Genomic DNA, 18,570 nt, shown 5'->3' with positions numbered 1-18,570 from the left:
GGCAAGGAATGGAAATCGATATCAAGACGGGGCGAGAGGAGACAGAGAGACAGAGAGACGGAGGAGACAGGGAACAGCTTGTTTCCCAGCACAGACACCAATACACAGGTAGCATTGACACTGTACCTAGAGAGGCTGCCCTCGGCGGCCAGGCCCTGGGAGTCATCGAGGACATTAGGTTCACTGCAGGAGGGGTAGGGAGATGAAGCATTTAGGGAAAGAAAATGCAAAGGAATAAAAGAAAAAGAAAAAAAAAGGCATGCACTTTTCTGCTTCTAAGAACCAAAAATAAATGAATAAATTTAACAGAACAAGGAAGGAAAAGGAGACAGTCAACCATTTCACCTTGTGCTGGGTTGGTCAAGACATAGGACTCAAGGCAATGGGGAAGGGAGGCCTTTGGGTGGATATGACTCTCAGAGGAGTGATCTATTTACTGGTCAGGAGTTGGGACTTGTGATAAGCTCCGAATGGACACAGGAGCTCTGGAACACACTGCGGAATGAGTCTGTAGAAGATGAAACTATCATTCCTTTGATAACCAGTTGGCTGGGTGGCTATGACTTTTCACCTGTCTTGTTCATATAATGTTTCATTGACCAGGATCCTGCTTCTTTCTTGTGATTTGTGACCTGATCACACAGAAACCACTTACCATGAACTGTCACAACCCAACTCTTGGAGCTGATGCCATTAAGAAAAGCAAAGAAAGAACCTGATTGCACCTGCTAAGTTTGCAGTGAAAAAGGAAGTGAACGAATAGAAGGAAGACAACCCTGGTGTATTCACATGGAACTTGCATTAACCTCCTCACTCCATCCTCTAGTGACTGAATTGTAAATGCCCAAAGAAGAAACCTGTCAGGTTGGTGAAAGAATAATTAAATAGTTTATTGATTTATTTGGGTGCTGCTGATTTATTTGGGTGATTTGGGGATTTGTGAACAGAAACTACGTCATACATACTTTCTCTCTCTTTCCTTCAGTGCCTAGCTCTGAGCTAAGTGTCCATGTGGCACTCAATAAATAGTTGTTAAAATGGATGGAATTAAACTCTTTAGCAAAGTGGAGTGCCTGCCTCTAGAGAACTGTTGTTCACCTATACTGTAAAAATAGCATCCATCCCCAGAAAGAGGTTTTCCCTAACAGAGACAGACATCATTACCTCTGCTAGCCCTTCCAAGCAGGACTCAAGCCCAAAGGGTTTAGCTATATTATTTTTCTGGGTTTCTGGTCTATCCATAACAGAAGAAATTTTCTCCCCAGAAATGAGATAACTCCTTAATGGATATGTACAAAGGGATTTCATGGCCTGGTTATGTTATGTAAATAACCAAAAAGAATCTCTACTTAAAATTTAAATAAAAAATTTTACATAGACTAAAGTTTTGTTTTTTTCTCAATAAAGTTTGCATATTTCTAGGAATTAAAAATAAATCACTATGTACCAGTATTAACTGCTTGTATGACTTTACATCTTTTCTTTGGATATTTTGTAATTTGGCTCTCTTTTTGTATATTTTATTTATAAGACTTCCCTATCAAAGATAAATTATCAGTAGGTAAAGAAGTATCTTTCAATGATAATACTTTTATATTACAATTTTTATAACTCCATAGTATATAAATAATGCTTTCTTTACAAGTATATAATTTAATTATTAATATTTTATCATTTCCCCCATTTTTAAAATATTCTGCAAAACTTGGCTTTATTTCACAAATTTTATTTCATCTGTACAGTTCAGGAATGATAGGCTAAAGGATTTAGGTACAGAGTAATTATTTCTCCATGTAAACTAAATTTATGTGAGCACAAGAATGTCTCCTGATTGTTCTTATTCTCCATGTATAAGTTATACCACAATAACTCCATAGGTAATAAGAATAAACAATAACTAGATGAAAACATAAGACTGATGCTTTGAAAGAATTCAGTTCCTGAAGTAAAAGTCCTGACTTTGAAATAGATAATGTTTTATTTCTTATGTCAGATCATTTTCTGTATTACCATATAAATGGTAAACTATATGTATAAAGTTTCAAATCTATATTCTTAGAGGTTAGAGAGCACCAAAGAAAATGTTTTAAAGAGTCTAATTATGGAATCATAAAATTCTATAGGTAGAGAAGTTACCTTAAAGACAGATTTTAGCTAACCTCTCATTTCACAGAGGAGAAAACTGTGGACTCTTGTTAAATGACCTGCCCAAGGTCACACATACTGGCATAGGTCTTTTTTCACTTTGTTAAGCATCACTATCTCCAACTAAATACTGATGACATATCAGAAGTCTAAACTACCAAATATATCAAGCCAGTCCTATACACTTAGCAGGTACCCATTATTAGCTTAGCTGATAATATATATGAAATACAAGAATGTCATCTGAAAGAAGACTATGAAAGAAGAGCATATATCTATTTATAGAACAAAGTTAAGGAGAAACAATGCTTGGATCAGAAATTGAAATCCCCTCAACTTGCCTGACTTAGAAAAATGCTACAAATTGTTTGTGCAAACCTTGTTGAAAACTTGTTTGAATGGTCTACTTTAAAAAAAATGGATTGTTTGCTTCTCTTTAGGCCCTTTTTAGAGTGACAGGAGTGAGTTCTCAGCATCTATCCTTTGCCCCAGATGTGGAGTACGGCATGTCCGGGGCTGTTTACCTTTGGCTGGGTAACATGCCCACCTCAGCCTGAGGTGCAGACATGCTGGAGACATGGCTGGAGAACCGCCTCCTTCCAATGGTGCTCAGGAGGTAAGCTTCTTGTTCACTTACCACACTGGGCATGCTGACAGAGTCATCTGAAAGGGCCCGAGAAGAGAGCGTTAGGGAGTTATCATGCTGACCGGAAAACCCAGACCAGCTTTCTCCTTGGGTTCCATCCTTGACCTGAACACAACCTTAGGACAATATCTAAAGTTAAATTATCATTTGTCCCTTTGTACAGATTCAAAACTAAGACCTTTGGGAGCTTAAGAAACATTTTCACTGCTTTTATATAACCAGAGACTTTAATAGCTGAGCCTTTAGTGTCACTGAACATTGTCATTTGAGAGGATATGAACATTAAGAGAACTTCGAGTTAAAGTGACTAGTTACTTCATTTGGTTGAGGGAAATAGCATCAATAAAACATCATGAATGTATCCTTATCTTGAAAAAAAAAAACCTTCTGGAGCTGAGTTTTAATCTGCACAAAGGGTGAAGGATAGTTCTTCACATCTACACATCTCCCACCTTCAAACAGCTTTCATGAAATAAACATAAACTTCTTGTCCATTTCTACAAGCAGATTATTTGTAAAAATCAAGGGGCATTGGCAAATTAAAGATTTCAGAAAAGCTGGACTAAACATTTTAAACATTCCAGAAATAGTTCAGTAAGGGACTGTGTTGTTGAACAAATCAAGCACGTTTGACTTTCAAACACCACACTCAAGACATTTCATGATTTTTCGACTGCTGAGGGAAAGACTATTTCAGGTATTTTTTTTCTGAAAAATATTTTAAAATCAATAAAGTTCAGAAATAAATGCTTGTTTTAATCTAATTTTAAAATTAGAAGCAGACATTTATTTTCACCATAGAAACTGAAATTCATGTATTCAAATCCATATGAAAATTAACTTTAATATAGTATTTATGATGAGACAACCTCATTCTAAGTGAGCTAATATTGTTTGTCATTGAACAAGAAACATATCTTGACTAACCTAGAATTTTGGTGAACTTTTACTACCACGTAATCTGACATTACTGAAGGCAATGGCAACCCACTCCAGTATTCTTGCCTGGAAAATCCCAAGGGCAGAGGAGTCTGGTAGGCTGCAGTCCATGGGGTCGCTGGGAGTCGGACACTACTGAGTGACTTCCTTTTCACTTTTCACTTTCATGCATTGGAGAAGGAAATGGCAACCCACTCCAGTGTTCTTGCCTGGAGAATCCCAGGGATGGGGGAGCCTGGTGGGCTGCTTGTCTATGAGGTCGCACAGAGTCGGACATGACTGAAGCGACTTAGCAGCAACTTAGCAACAGCAATCTGACATCACTTATTTAAAATATCCTAAGTGGTCACATTTCTAGAGAAGTTTATTTCAAACCCAGAGATGAGTATATGAGTCCTGAAAATATTTAATTTGCTACATAACAACTGACTTGAAGTTGATTCTTGTTATAGAATGGTATTTCCTTTTTAGGTGTGTTCAGAGAGTAGAGTATATTCAAATATGCCTTAAAAAACATGAAAAAATGTGGTAGGATAGATTGAGCTATTTCTACTAAGACCTTTCTGGGATTCCAGTAATTTTTTCCCCCTTTTATTCAAACTCATATATCACTTAACATTTACTCCTTCAATAGTTTTTTGGTGATTATATACATTGCCTTCCATTCTTTTTTTAAAATTTTATTTATTTTATTGAAGTATAGTTGATTTACAACATTGTGTCATTCACTCTTTTGTTAGGCATTCTTTCTCAAAAAATGTCTGTTATCTCCTCTAGAAAACTCTAAGATTTTAGAGAGCAGAGAATATATCCTTCTCATACTTCTTGTTCCTCATCTTGTTCCTGCTAGGTCTTAATACAGGTTTGATTGCCGAATGGAAAATTTGTTTAATTCAAAGGTGTTAACACTCTAGCTTTCATACTGTATTTCATAAATTAATATATACCCACATCATATTGTCACTGGGACAGTTATGATTTTAAGAGCAGAAAGATTAACAAAAACTTGCATACATGTCAGTGTATTAGTGTATTAATGTTGGCCTTTGATCAGTGCTATCTCTGTTTATGTCTTCTGTACTAAACTTTTCTTCCCTACTTCCTTCCTACTGGCTTGGTCATCCTCTAATTCATAAGGTCACCTGCAAAATACATTTAGCTCTATTAAGGAGAGTTTGTTATCATTTGCTATCATTTAAAAAAATTTCTGGGAGAGACTATTTCAACCATTAAAGAAAAATAGATATTACTTTAAGTTCTGGACTATTGCTAAGACTTATAATGAATATGTGAACTGCTAATCCTTGTCTCTCTCATTTTGTTGTTTTGGTCAAGATCTTTCAAGATTTCCCTAATTACAATTTTAGAATTATTTCCATGAGAAATGATTTAGAAACAAATATGTCTGGAAGTTAGGTATAGGACACTATGATTATCACTTTGTTACCTATTTAACACTGAAGCTAAATCTGGAAATATTACTGACACGTGCTTTGACAAAGTAGTTACTTCTTTCCCTCTCCTACACTTCCAAATGTAGTAGGGTATTAAAGAACTTTCATTCATCTTAGTTAATTAAAATTCTAACCTTGACTCTAATTTACTTCAGAGTGGGGCTTTTTGTTGTTGTTTGGTACAGAGGGGCTCTGAGTAAAAGTCTAGATTTTATTTTCTTAAGGCATAGACTGCACACTTTACAGGTTATATCAGAGTATCTTTAAAACACAATTGGGCTGCCTCAGTGACTGGGGACACTTAAATTGGGTTGTATGCCCTCAAGACAGTCCGCTGGGTTTACATTCTAGGCAATATTGCCAACGATTTTTTTCTGAGTTGTGAGCATATGTCTTGCCCACTTTCCTTTGCAGTCAGGTCACATGAGTGCTGTTTTTTAAAGAAGCATTCTGGCTCTGCCACATGGCAGGTGGGCTCTTAGTTCCCTGACTAGGGATGGAACCCGTGCCCCTCCACTAGAAGTGCAAAGTCTTAACCCCTGGACCCCCAGAGGCGTCCTGTGTCACCCAAGTGCTGACTGATCTTCTAAACAAGATTGGCCAAGGAAAAGGAGAATAAATGCTCCCCTTAGTTCCTTAACCACAATTTAAATGGGTTAGTGGAAAGATTGAATGCATAAACTCAAAGAAAATTTAGGGATCATTAAAGATTTACTTTTTGCCTAAAATCCTACCAAATGACCAAGGATATCAAGGAATTTATAGAAAAGCAGGCATACGAAATCGTGGGATCAGTCGCAATACCGTTTTAACTCCTTTTTGTAAAAATGACCAGGGGATCAGAACTGCAAACAATCAGAAGGGCAGAAATCCACCCAAGTCCTCATTTGCATGGCCAAGCTGTGTCACACAGGAGTCCCACCACATCCCCACCCCAGATGCTGCAGGTGACCTACTTTCCTCATCCTCCTCATCAGTTCGACTCAAGGTGTCCTGGGAAGCCTGCTGGGATGGCTCGCTGTCCTGCTCCCAGACAGTGCCAGTACCCGTGTTGGAGCGGGACATGGTGGCCAGGCTCAGGCGGTAAGCAGAGGTGGAGGTGCCCACAGTGCTGATGGACGTCTTTCCTTGGTAAGCTAGCAAGGTTGAGAGACCAAAGAAAATCCATAGTGAGGATATCTTCTGGGTGGGTGGAGGGGGTGCGTAGTATGTAGCATGTGGGATTTTAGTTCCCTGACCAGGGATTGAACCTGTGCCCATTGGAAGCCAGGAGTCTTAACCATTGGACCACCAGGGAACTCCCAGGTGCTTGGAAGAAAACAAATGCTAGCTTCAAACTCTTCCCTCACAGCTTGTATTTTTTAAAAGAAAGGTCATTTAAATAGTGTGTCCCAGATAGATGACCTTTAGGACAAAGGGCTTCCCTGGTGGCACAGATGGTAAAGAGTCTGCTTGCAATGTGGGAGACCTGGGGTTCGATCCCTGGGTTGGGAAGATCCCCGGAGAAGAAAATGGCAACCCACTCCAGCATTCTTGCCTGGAAAATCCCATGGACGGAGAAGCCTGGCAAGCTAAAGTCCATAGGGTCACAAAGAGTCAGACACGACTGAGTGACTTTCACATACATAGCAAACAGATATGAAAACATTATAAAAAAAAAAAAAGAGTCGGCCACTGATATAATTGAATAGTTTTCTTGCAGGAGCATAATATCTCTAACAATAAAAAATGCTTTGATATTGCAGCCTCTCTCATCGTTTTCCAGTTTCATTTTCCAAGGCTGGCTGAATGCAGATTCATTTTGAGCTGAATTATAGATATCAATTTGATCAATTTCACTGAGAAATGTACCTTATACCTGACACAAGCATACAGAAGTAATAGACATATTGTCTGAAAGGAACTGCACAATCAAAATCAGAATACATAACTAATACTGTATTCTTATTCCCCTTTTCTGGAGATTACAATAAAACACCCCCTTGATTTTTTGTCATATTATTTCATTATAAAGCAGAACATTTGAATGGCCTTGTGCAGATTTCACCAAGACTGTATCTTACAAATACTTGGTCCTTAATACATCACCAACAATAGGTTTTAGAAAGACAAAAAGCCACATGTATAAGAATATTCTACTTATAGGTGATGACTGCCCTCTAATGGCAGAAAATGATTTATTTTCCTTCCTTAGTAACTTGAAGTTAATATAATTACAAAAGTAAACAATGCATTCCCAAAGAAAATCTTTTGAATAAGGTAAAGAAAGTAACTCCAAGCCCATCAGTTTTGATTCAACCCTCTCTCCCTCCAAGTCATGAACAGTTAAAGACTCTTTTAGCAGTCATGCAGACCCAGTTTTGAGTCCTCTCAAAGGTGTCACTCTTTTTGTGTCAGTTATTTATCTTCTATTGAATCTTCGTTTCTTCTTTTTATAAGCAGATTTTCAGTTACAATTTTGCTGGTATTTGTGTGGATTCAATGAGATAACATCTATGAAATAATCTACCATATAACAGATGCTCAATGAATGTGAGTCCCCTTTCCTTTTCAAAAAGGAAAATAATGTATGAATTAAAGTAAGTTTTTTCCCCCCAGATAAGTCTTCAAGAAAAAGCTGAACTACCAAAATAAAGACTGAAAAATATATTAGAAAAGGAATAAAATTAAATTTTTATGATACCCCCTTGACTTGCATTGTTGACAAGGATGACAGGGTCAACAATGCTAGTTGTACCAAAATGGCTAACTCACACTTGGTTCCAGAAAGAGCAGTGACCTATAAAAAGGAGCTTTCCTTGTTCTACTAGCCAAAGCCAAACCATCCCATGCGTACTCACCCGATCCACTGTGAACTGCCTCTTTTAGAATTTTCAGTTCACTGTTGAACTCAGTAATGAGGGAGCTCTTACACAGAGGGCGTGGAATGAAACGCCGCTCTAGCTGGTCAGCGATGTGTTGTCGGGCAGAAAGCTCTTCATGGTTCTCTGCTGGTTGGGCCAGAAGCTGAAAGGAAGGCATAGATTTTCTGGTCCTCAGTTTTCCCCTCTGTAAAATGGGCTAATAATTGTATTGATTTCATATTTGGTGGTGAGGATTAAATAAAGTAATGCATATGAGGTTCTTAGAACAGTGCTTAGGAAGTGCTTAATCAATCCACTGCTTTGAATCATGGCCTCCAGATATCAGAAATCAGGCATGAAAAGAATAAAAAGAGTAGATGAACACTGAGGGTCTCAGAGGAAAAGCATGCTTGAGCTATCTCATTTTTTCTACATATTTATTTAAAATTGGGTCTCAATTGTTCTACCAAAGACAAGTGATCATTCTTCAGATCATTCTATTGGATCAATCTTTATTTTTCCTGGGGAGGGGGTAAGAGGGGACAGGGCAACATTTTAAGATGTTAACTAAACTCTTACTGTAAAGGTATTCCCCAGAGGGATACTTGTCTGGGCTGATTTCTCATCAAGCATGATCTTAACAAGTCCTCCTGACTAGCAATAGCATCTCCCCCAAGACTGCTGCTGTCGTTTTGCCTTAAATCTGGAGAACAGCATGTCCATGGGGCTTGATACCTCCCAGAGGAGAAGCACATAGCGCACCTTGCACTGGATGAAAGGGCGCAGGAGCACGAAGATGGGGATACGGGTCCGCACGATGAAGTCCAGGAAGTCCCACAGGGCCAGGCCTCCGACCTTCCGCAGGGCCATCTCCTTCACCTGGAGGCTCAGCCAGTACCACTGGCTTCCGAGCTGCCTCTCAAAGCAGACGAGGATCACCTTCAGTGCTTCACACCAGGAAAAGAGAACGCTGAGTCTGCACACTTGTGCCTCAGAGGAACCCTGCCCACATCCAGCTGCCTGCATCCTTAGCCCTCTTACGCATCAGACAATTTTCAAATTTCTAAACTTTCTCCATGTTTCCAAAATCTTCAATGTACTCCTGAGTGAGTGTTCTGACATAAAGATAGATATTTGTATAGTAAACATGTTTTGATTCTGATTAAGAGAACACATATATCTTCATTAAGTGCATTTAACTACTATTTTGGAAAATGTACACTGAAGAAATTTATAGAACTGAAAGGGAAATGTGTTATAAACATGATACATAGCTAATATTTTGCTTTCTAAAAGTTTTGTCATAGTGGTTTTATGGTAATACCAGCATATCACTCACATCTGAAGATAGAATAGTTTCCTTTTTTCCCTTTCAGCTTAGAAATAATATATCCTTGTCATTAGAAGTAAAATCAATCCATGCAGAAATGCATAAAGTTACAAAAAAGAGTCCTTCCCCTTCCTGACCCCACTCTAAACTGCTCCCCGGAGTAAACAATAAATGTGTTTGAGTAGATTCTTCCAGAAGAGAAAACTATCCTTCCTCCCTCTCCTCTCCGAGTAATCTTGTCTATGACTAAACCCTATGGGATTTCTTTTACAATATCTGTTTTCTCCCAGATTCTGGCAGCTTTGTTACAAACTACATTTTAAAATATAGTTTTAGGAAGCAGATTTCTCAGCGTGTCAAGATAAACCAGAATACTGTAATGACATCAAAGATTATGGGGCTTCCTCTGCCATCCCAGCTCTCCTCTGAGGGTCTCCCGTGGGGCAGTCAAGGTAACTCGGGCATTGACCATCATGTATTAAGGCCCATCTCAGAATCCAGAAGACACATAGAAATCCAACTCCTTAAAGCCCTTCTATCACCATTACCTTCTATTTTGGGCATTTGTAGGAGGAAAACTAGGGCTGTGATAAGATTCTTCCTTCCCCATCTATTCACCTCTATTCCTCTCCCTTGATGTTGCAAGCACATGAACAAAAAGTAGCATTCCTCTAACCCTACCCTGATCCTGGTTACACTTCTACTGTTGTGTGCCTGTTGGCCTTCTTTGGATTTCTGCCTTCCTGCTTTCTACCTTCACTGGCATCAGCCCAAAACAAGCAGAATGGCAAAGGGCTCAGGGATTCTGGTGATGGATGGATTCGATTTGAAATTTGGTCCTGCCACCAAACAGTGTGACTTTAGGTAAGTTACTTAACCTTTCTGTGCCTTCATCATCGTCACATCCGACTCTTGCAACACCATGGACAGTGGCCTGCCAGGCTCTTCTGTCCATGGGATTCTCCAGGCAAGAATACTGGAGTGGGTTGCCATTTCCTTCTCCAAGGGATCTTCCTGGGCCTTAGCCTCTTACTAAAGTGCGAACATTTATTTCTTTGAGCTGTTGTGAGGATTCCAGAGTGATGATAATGTAAAGTATAGAAAACAGTGCCTGCTAAGTGCTCAAAATAAAGGTAAAACTAAATTTAAAAGAGAAGTCCAGTAGCCTGGCCAAGTAACCAAAGAATCTGCCTTCATTAAAAAGGCAGAAAATGGAAAAAACAAACAACCCAATCAAAAAATGGGTAGAAGATCTAAATAGACATTTCTCCAAAGAAGACATGCGAATGACCAAAAGGCACATGAAAAGATGTTCAACATTGCTAACTATCAGAGAAATGCAGATCAAAACTACAATGGGGTATTACCTTACACCAGTCAGAATGGCCATCATCAAAAAGTTTACAAATAATAAATGCTGGAGAGAGTGTGGAGAAAAGGAACCCTCCTATATTGTCGGTGGGAATGTAAACTGGTACAGCCACTATGGAGAACAGTATTGAGGCTCTTTTTTTAAAAAAAAAACAATAATAGAGCTACCGAATGATCCTACAATCCCACTCCTGGGCAAATATCCAGAGAAAGCCACAATTAGGAAAGATACAATACCCCAGTATTCATTGCAGCACCATTTATAATAGCCAAGACATGGAAGCAACATAAATGTCAATCAACCAGTGAATGGATAAAGGAGATGTGATATCTTTATACAATGGAATATTACTTTGCCATAAAAAAGAATGAAATAATGCCATTTGCAGCAACGTGGATGGACCTAGAGATGATCATTTAAATGAAGTCAGACAGAGAAAGACAAATATCATATAGTATCACTTTTATGTGAATCTAAAAAATGATACAAATGAACTTATATACAAAACAGAAATAGACCCCCAGACATAGAAAACAAATCTATGGTTACCAAAGGGAAAGAGGGAGAAGCATAAATAAGGAGTTTGGGATTAACATATACACACTACTATATATAAAATAGATAACCTACAAGGAAGTACTATATAACACAGAGAACTCAACTAGATATTTCATAATAACCTATAAGGGAAAAGAATATGAAAGAAAATAGATATCTATATATACAGAACTGAATTACTTTGCTGTACACCTGAAACTAATATAACATTGTAAATCAAGCAGAGTTCAATTAAGATAAAAGGCAGAAAGTGGACAGAACTGAAGATAGTTACTTGTGAAGTGTTTTTTCCTATCCCTGTGTTCCATGTTAAGGTTTCTTTCTCCAACATCTTCTGCACAATCCCAAACCTCATGCAGGGCTCTGTACTAGAGTTTGGATTTTATCTGAAAACTACGTTCTCCTGCCTCTGGCAACGAAGTGCCATGCGTGGGCAGGCCCTGTGCACATATAGCCTTGGCTTTTTTTTTTTTTTCATTTTCATTGTCGATCATATCATTTTCAAATACATCCTTTATGATGGAGCCCAAACACCTCTACCCACTGCCCCACAACCTCCGACATACTCCAGACTCCAACGACCTGTTGTTACCATTCTGTCTGCTTTGGTGAACTGAAAAATGCCAGGCAAGATGTTTTCAGCCTCCTCCCTTGAGCTTTTCTGTGGCTAGTGCTCCTTAGTCTCAGTGCTGTGGCAGGGGTAGCCTTTTCTCCCTGGCTTAGTCAATTCTAGTCAAAGAGGAGCTTCCGGTATCAATGGGAATATCATTCAAGTCATGGCAGTGGGAAGAGGTAACAGGAAAGCAGAAGTAGAGACTGATGCTTTGTACTTGTTGAAGTGGTTTCTTCAAAGACTTTTTCAATACAGGTCTTTTAAAATACTTTTTGAGTCAAGGAGGAACATAGCTAAGTAAGTAATATGTATATACATATACACATATATACATATTTTGTTGTTCAGCTGCTCAGTTCTGTCTGACTCTTTGCGACCCCATGGACTGCAGCACACAAGGCTTCCCTGTCCTTCACTATCTCCCAGAGTTTGCTCACACTCATGTCTGTTGAGTCAGTGATGCCATCCAACCATCCCATCCTCTGTCTCCCCCTTCTCTTCCTGCCCTCAATTTTTCCCAGTTTCAGGGTGTTTCCCAATGAGTCAGGTGGCCAAAGTATTGGAGCTTCAGCTTCAGCATCAGTCCTTCCAATGTGTGCATACACATATATATGTGTTTGTGTATATATCTCTATCTATACCCATATCTATTTTCTATTTTTATTTCTCTATTTATTGAGAGAGAAAGAAGTACCCACCTAAGTATGCTGCTTGGCTGGTGGACTCTGCCAGCCCTTCCTTGCGTAGGTCTTTGCTTGCATCCCCTGGGGTGGAGCAGTGAGCAGGGGAGCTCTCCAACATAAAATTCTTGCTCCTGGATGTGCTGATGATCCGTGGAGGAAGGAGCACATTAATGACCGTCTGCAGTAGCAGCTGCACCTCGGGCTGTTCCAGCCATGGGCTGTCTGAAGGGCAGAGTTTGGAAGGAGGAAGTGGGAATAAAAGCAAGTCACAAGGCAAACTTTCCACATTAGACACTGAAAAATTCAACTCTCTTTCCAATTCCAAACTAGAACATCCTAGAAATTCGAGTGTCTTTCCCACCAAGTACAGCTTCTCCTATGGACAGAAGTAGAGCTCCTGGTATTGGGTGTCTCCTCCGCAGTCAGCATCAAAGGGTCCCTGTTCTTAGCCAAATCTCCTGCTTACCATTTCAATCTTTCTTTTTTTTTTTTCTGTTCAAATACTCATAACACACTGCCTTTACATTTGAGATAAACTTTTCCTAAAAGAAAAAAATCCCCCCAAAAGAAAGAGTAATGAAAACATATTGAAATTTAATGACAATGGCAGGATTTATGCTAAACCTAGTGTCCATAGGTTATCAAGTCCATTTATCTGTCAATTCATATCACACTGTACTTCAGGTAGTCCCATTTTCATAATTGAAACAATGCTCTTTTGATTTTTGCTATTGTGAAATGATGTTAAATAGCATATGTCTTCTAAGAAGTGGAGCACAGAAAGTCTTGACCAAGGGCAGCTAAATTGAATAGAAAGAAAACTGCATATCCTAAGATATATGTTAAAATTATTCAGATCGAGTTTAATGATGGTCTCCATGGGAAAAGGAAGATATAACAGCCTGATACTTAAGAAAACACAGTAACAATAATAAATTTCTTTTAGTTAAATTAATCAGACCTTTGCTTCCAGATCCTACTGTGAGCACAAATGGGATGAGCAGATTTAAAAGCATCCCCTCCCTTCGCTCTTGATTGGTGAATGGGGAGATCACATGGCTTAAAGGGAAATCTTCTTTTAAAGCCTGTGCAGCAATAATAGAAAAAAAGATTAATTGACCCCCTCACCCATTCAGTCTGTTTGTTCTTACACAGCATGGTGGAGACAGGGACTCCCTGCTGGCTGCACCTGCAAACTAGGAGTTCAGTTGTCATCTGTGCAGCATACAAGATTCACCCAAAATAGATACTTTACCATTTGCTTGATATAATTGAGAACTATATACCTAAAAAACAGTAATATTTTGAATATCAAATGAAAAATTTTAATATCTATCATTTAGTACAAAAAAAACCCCTTCAGTTACCCCCTTCAGTTTCTCCACGTGTCTATCCACCAATAAATATTTTAGTGACCAAAGAAAAAGAAGAAAAGGAGAACTTGCCACCTGCTCCATTTGGGAATTATTTAAAAGTCATCTGACCCCTGTATGAGACCTTCTTCCAGCCAGAAAGCAAGAGACAATATAGAAAGAAATAATGATCTCTGTATACAAGTTGTTAAAATGTATCACTTTAGGGATGTCTCTGTATCCTTTCTGCAGAGTAACCACAGCACTTGCTTAATCTCTTTTCCATAATCTACCCATTAGCTGGATGATGGACCATCAAACTTGGTTTGTCAGATAAGGAATGGGTCAGTTATCCACTTGCAGCAATTGTATACTTTCCATCGGTCTCAGAGTTTTCTGGTGATTTACTATTCTTTAAAATAGGTGACAAACAAATAAGCAGGGAAATTGGGATTCTACACATTTTGTGGGGGGAGGCTTGGAAATGATTATTTTAATTTTAGGAATTAAAAGAAGTGAGAGAAAAATGATAAAAACACCCATAATATTTAACCCACAATCATTAAAGAAAAGTAAGATATTCAAAGTCTAGTAATAACATTTAAAATTTTTTTTCTTGCAGTTCTTTCTGCAAATAATTTAAAACCAGACTTTGAATATTACTCTTTTAATTAACAATTGTGAGCTGATTATCTGTGGACCATTTTTTCCCTAAAGTTTTGGCACATGTTTTAAATGACGGAAGTGGTTCCTGAGGTTGTGGCAGGACTGCAATGACTCTGCTATTTTTGAGATCTCAAGAAGAATTACAGAAGCACAACTTTAGGATCAAGCTCAGGGCTGAAGCTCCAAACCTGCAAAAGTTTGGAGATGTTTACACTTCTGTTTCACAGATTTTGCCCAGCCTTCGCAGAAAAATAAAAGAGAACACCATGATCTGGTGCCTCAACCAGCAACGTAATGAGCGTGACAAACAGGTAAGGCAGTCACACCTGTATCTGCAATGCTACAAGCCGGACAACAGCTGTGCTGAAGGGCAGAGGTGGTGAGAGATAAGGGCTGAGATGAAGAAGGGGTAATCCATCAGCAACACTGGAGGGTCCTACCACTCCCATCACCTGAAATACAAACAGAGCACATGACCAGCCTTGACTATTGCAATTTCATGCAACGGTAGGAAGGGAGTCAGTCAATTATAATAATAAAATTTGAAGGTTGGGCATGTTACTTTCAATCTGTTCGTGCTGCCTTCTTTTGAAGGCATGTAATATCTGGAGTCAGATCAAATGATTGCACCAGATTTAGCCAAGGTTTTGTAGAATGCTGTTTATAACTAACTATGTAAATAATGAGAGATGAATCAAAAGTTAGTCTAATCAGGAGACTGGACATACTTACTTGTGGACTCAAAGGAATGAAGTTAACATTCTTTGATGGAGTAAATACTGACAACAATGATGATGGCAAGAGCTCTATTTGCACTAGGCATTCCAGCTACAGATTTATTGCTTAACTAGCTAAGCAGCAGATTCTATTCATGAAATGCTCTACCATGGTTTCCACATTGTACAAAACCTTGCCAAGATCAGACTCTAGATATTACATAAATGATAAAAGAAGTTTTTTTTTTTCTCTTCACATAAATCCTAGACTGGCCAACTCATAGTGTCATTTTGCACTTAAAAAAAAAATCCTCTTTGCCCTTTAAACTCCCCCACCCAAAACTACCTCAACTTCTAGCCAATTGCACAGTCTCCCACCACCCCACTCTCCAACTGGCAGCCCTCAACTCTCAGCGCAACTTGAAGAGGTCAATTGTCAAAGTAGCACGTGGGAAGCAGCACACGAAAATCCCATCTGTGTAGGGATCTCCCCACGCGCCACCTTGAAATGTGCCTCACTATTTTCAGTGTCACCTGAGCCGTCTGTTTTCATGGGTGGGTATGTAGGTAGGTAGGATGACCTGTAAGTCTTCAGCTCAGAGCAGTCAATAGCAGAGTTAAATTTTGTAAAGTTTCATAACATCGCCACTCGGCTACTCACCAGATTGACACAGACATTGATCAGTGACCTAAGGTGAGGCAGGAAGGATATGATTGGCTGCCTCTGAAGTGTCAAACAAACCCCTTCAATCAAATTGCTGGCAGGCTCCCACTCAACCTGTCGCCTGGAATACAATAGAGGAGCCATTAGCAGTGTGGCTCCCTTCTGGAGACTGCCTGAAACAAGCGAATGAGACAGTGATTCTGATGCCATCTTAGACAGGATGGGTGTCCGAGACAAAAAAGTGCTTCACAAGGGATGAAGTTTACCCATATTGTTCCAAAAGTACAGAGCACAGTGGGAAAGGAAGAGGATACTGAAAACGCAGCAGAGGCACTCCTGCCCCACTCGACTAATGAGACAAAATCTATTGAAGAAAAAACAGAGATGATGAGTGAGTGGCCTTTCAAGTTTCCTGGTTTTAGCTTTGAGAAAGGGTATGGGATTACCATTATAGGAAACCCACTGTAGGAGTCATTCCTCAAAACAGAAGTAATCTGACTATAGGCTGTGTTTTTATAATGCTTTTTTAAAAAATCAGATTACAGTTGATTTCATAAGCTTTTACACCAGACTATAACTAATTAGACTTATGTGACTTCACTCCAGGAAAACAGTCTATTTTAAAAGTGTTCTTTCTTGACCTTCTAAAAAATGATGCTTTGGGACTACTTTCTGTGGTAGTAAATATGGTTGGTATACATAGCTCAATTAGATGAACATGAGATTTTCTGAAATAAAAGACAATCTGGTCTGTAATTGTCTCAGGACCAAAGAATCATTTCTATGGTTCCCCCAAATAAACAGGTTGGGCTTTACTGAGATCAATGCTATTTCCAAATATTATCCTGGAAATACTTTCTAAGCTTACATTGCCTACCAGATTGAAATCACTGTAATGATAAAACAGGAATGTTCATACATGGGGATATGTTGACATCCCTGTTGTACAAGTAACCCACAGGTCAGGTTCAGTCAACATTTCTCTTTTTGAACTGAGATCACCTGAAGAAATTTAATCCAAGGCAACCCCAAATTCACACATTGCACCCCAAGAAAATTGCCTATTATTAACCAAGTCTACACATTAATCCAAAAGTCTACTTTTAGGAAGCTGCTATTTTTCATAACAGATTTAATTATATGACAAATGAGGTAGCCTATGGAGGTGTTAACACCTTTAGATGAAAAGTTATTTTTATACATCTTTGTAAGATGTATAAAACTTTGGTCATTGGCCAGTAGGGACAAGTGTTCTATTGGAACTATTAAAGAAAATAGGAGTCCTTTAAGGATAGGCATTTCTATGCTACTAAAATAACCTTGAAATCATGTATAGGCATCCATCATCATGGTAGAAAAGAATATAAGATCAAACTGTCAAACAGTTACTAGAATAAAATGTTTCAATTTCTTTTTAATAAATTCAGCAGCTTCAGATGGCTGCATAAATGAAGAACACAGGATAAAACCTGGAAAAGTTCTGGCACATTGAGCAATAAGTGCTACAAATTCTTGGGCAAGAGTTGCATTGATTTGGGTTTAGTTTAATAGGACAGAAAATGGTCTCACTGAAACTTCAAATTTCCAATCTACTGGGTTTATTAGCATTTCTTAATTGATTTGTTTGCCCACTGTAGTTATAGATTTCCAGACTGGGTTCAGATCTCCAGGTAGATGGGTTCATAGAGAGGCTACCAAATGATACTTCAGGCCCCAGAATGGAGATCAAGTGATAACAACATTGATTTAGTACCACCTGAATTAGGTATTTGTTATCAACCCTGAGATCTCTTTAGGGGGTGCTTTACTGATTATTGTAAAGCTTGCATTTCCCTAAAGTGATACCTAAAATACTATGTTAAACATGTATTTTTTGAACATCAAGTTAATTTTTCTTCTGTCCTTAGTTGTTTAATTTATAAGGCATATCCTGCCTTATTTGAAAAGGAATTGAAGGATACACATTGAACTTTTTTAAGTGTGTCAGATAAGGAATATGATAGCTAAGAAATAAATTGCTTTTCAAGATAGATGTATACTTTTGAAGAATATGTTATTTCCTCAGAAATACAGACCCGGCTACTTATGCATTCATATCCTGATTAACTCTGCACATATAACCAACAGAACACTTTTGAGCCATTCCTTCAACTCTGGATTGATCCACCACCTTAAAAACTGACAGACTTGAAATCTGAGGCTTGCAATACCTGCAGTTGATTAGGAGGCCTCCTCACCTCAAAGTAGGCATCTTATGAATTTTGTTGAACATCCTATCCAGTCTCTTTAAAATGAGGATAAGGGCTGGCCTCACTGCCTCAGCGCTCCAGTCGGTGATGGGGAGCATTTCCATGATGTAGCGACGAAGCCCACGGCTCTCCATGGTCTGGGTGTCGTACGGTGCCAGCTTCAGGAGGGAGTGTGCGATTTCTGCCAACCTAAAATATTTTGTTTTGCACTTAAAGAATAAGCTTAGAATGCCACCAACCATGGGAATTTTCCTCACACAGCATCATGCTAATCACCCTCCTTCCAATACACTAACTCCTTGAGCTACGAACATTCTAGCACATTTTCTTATACTATGTA

General features: G+C 38.8%; 1 protein-coding gene across 3 annotated transcripts in view; it reads right to left on the bottom strand.

Moving 5' to 3' along the window:
• UNC80 (unc-80 homolog, NALCN channel complex subunit) overlaps positions 1-18,570 on the bottom strand; it is a 208,117-nt gene that overhangs the window by 10,608 nt on the left and 178,939 nt on the right. For 2 of the 3 annotated variants that reach the window (XM_068967658.1, XM_068967657.1), the window contains 10 exons: positions 18,219-18,419; positions 15,979-16,102; positions 14,928-15,053; positions 13,545-13,668; positions 12,599-12,805; positions 8,790-8,974; positions 8,025-8,190; positions 6,141-6,320; positions 2,670-2,808; positions 127-183 (listed from right to left, as the gene is read on the bottom strand). In XM_068967658.1, the coding sequence (XP_068823759.1) occupies positions 127-183; positions 2,670-2,808; positions 6,141-6,320; positions 8,025-8,190; positions 8,790-8,974; positions 12,599-12,805; positions 13,545-13,668; positions 14,928-15,053; positions 15,979-16,102; positions 18,219-18,419 (1,509 nt within the window). The remainder of the gene's footprint in view (positions 1-126; positions 184-2,669; positions 2,809-6,140; positions 6,321-8,024; positions 8,191-8,789; positions 8,975-12,598; positions 12,806-13,544; positions 13,669-14,927; positions 15,054-15,978; positions 16,103-18,218; positions 18,420-18,570) is intronic. The other variant, XM_068967659.1, reaches the window with a different exon arrangement.

This window comes from Capricornis sumatraensis, chromosome 3, assembly GCF_032405125.1.
Source record: "Capricornis sumatraensis isolate serow.1 chromosome 3, serow.2, whole genome shotgun sequence".
Taxonomy (NCBI): domain Eukaryota; kingdom Metazoa; phylum Chordata; class Mammalia; order Artiodactyla; family Bovidae; genus Capricornis; species Capricornis sumatraensis.
Note: the sequence above shows the minus strand (reverse complement) of the source record. Positions and strands in the feature narration are given on the sequence as shown.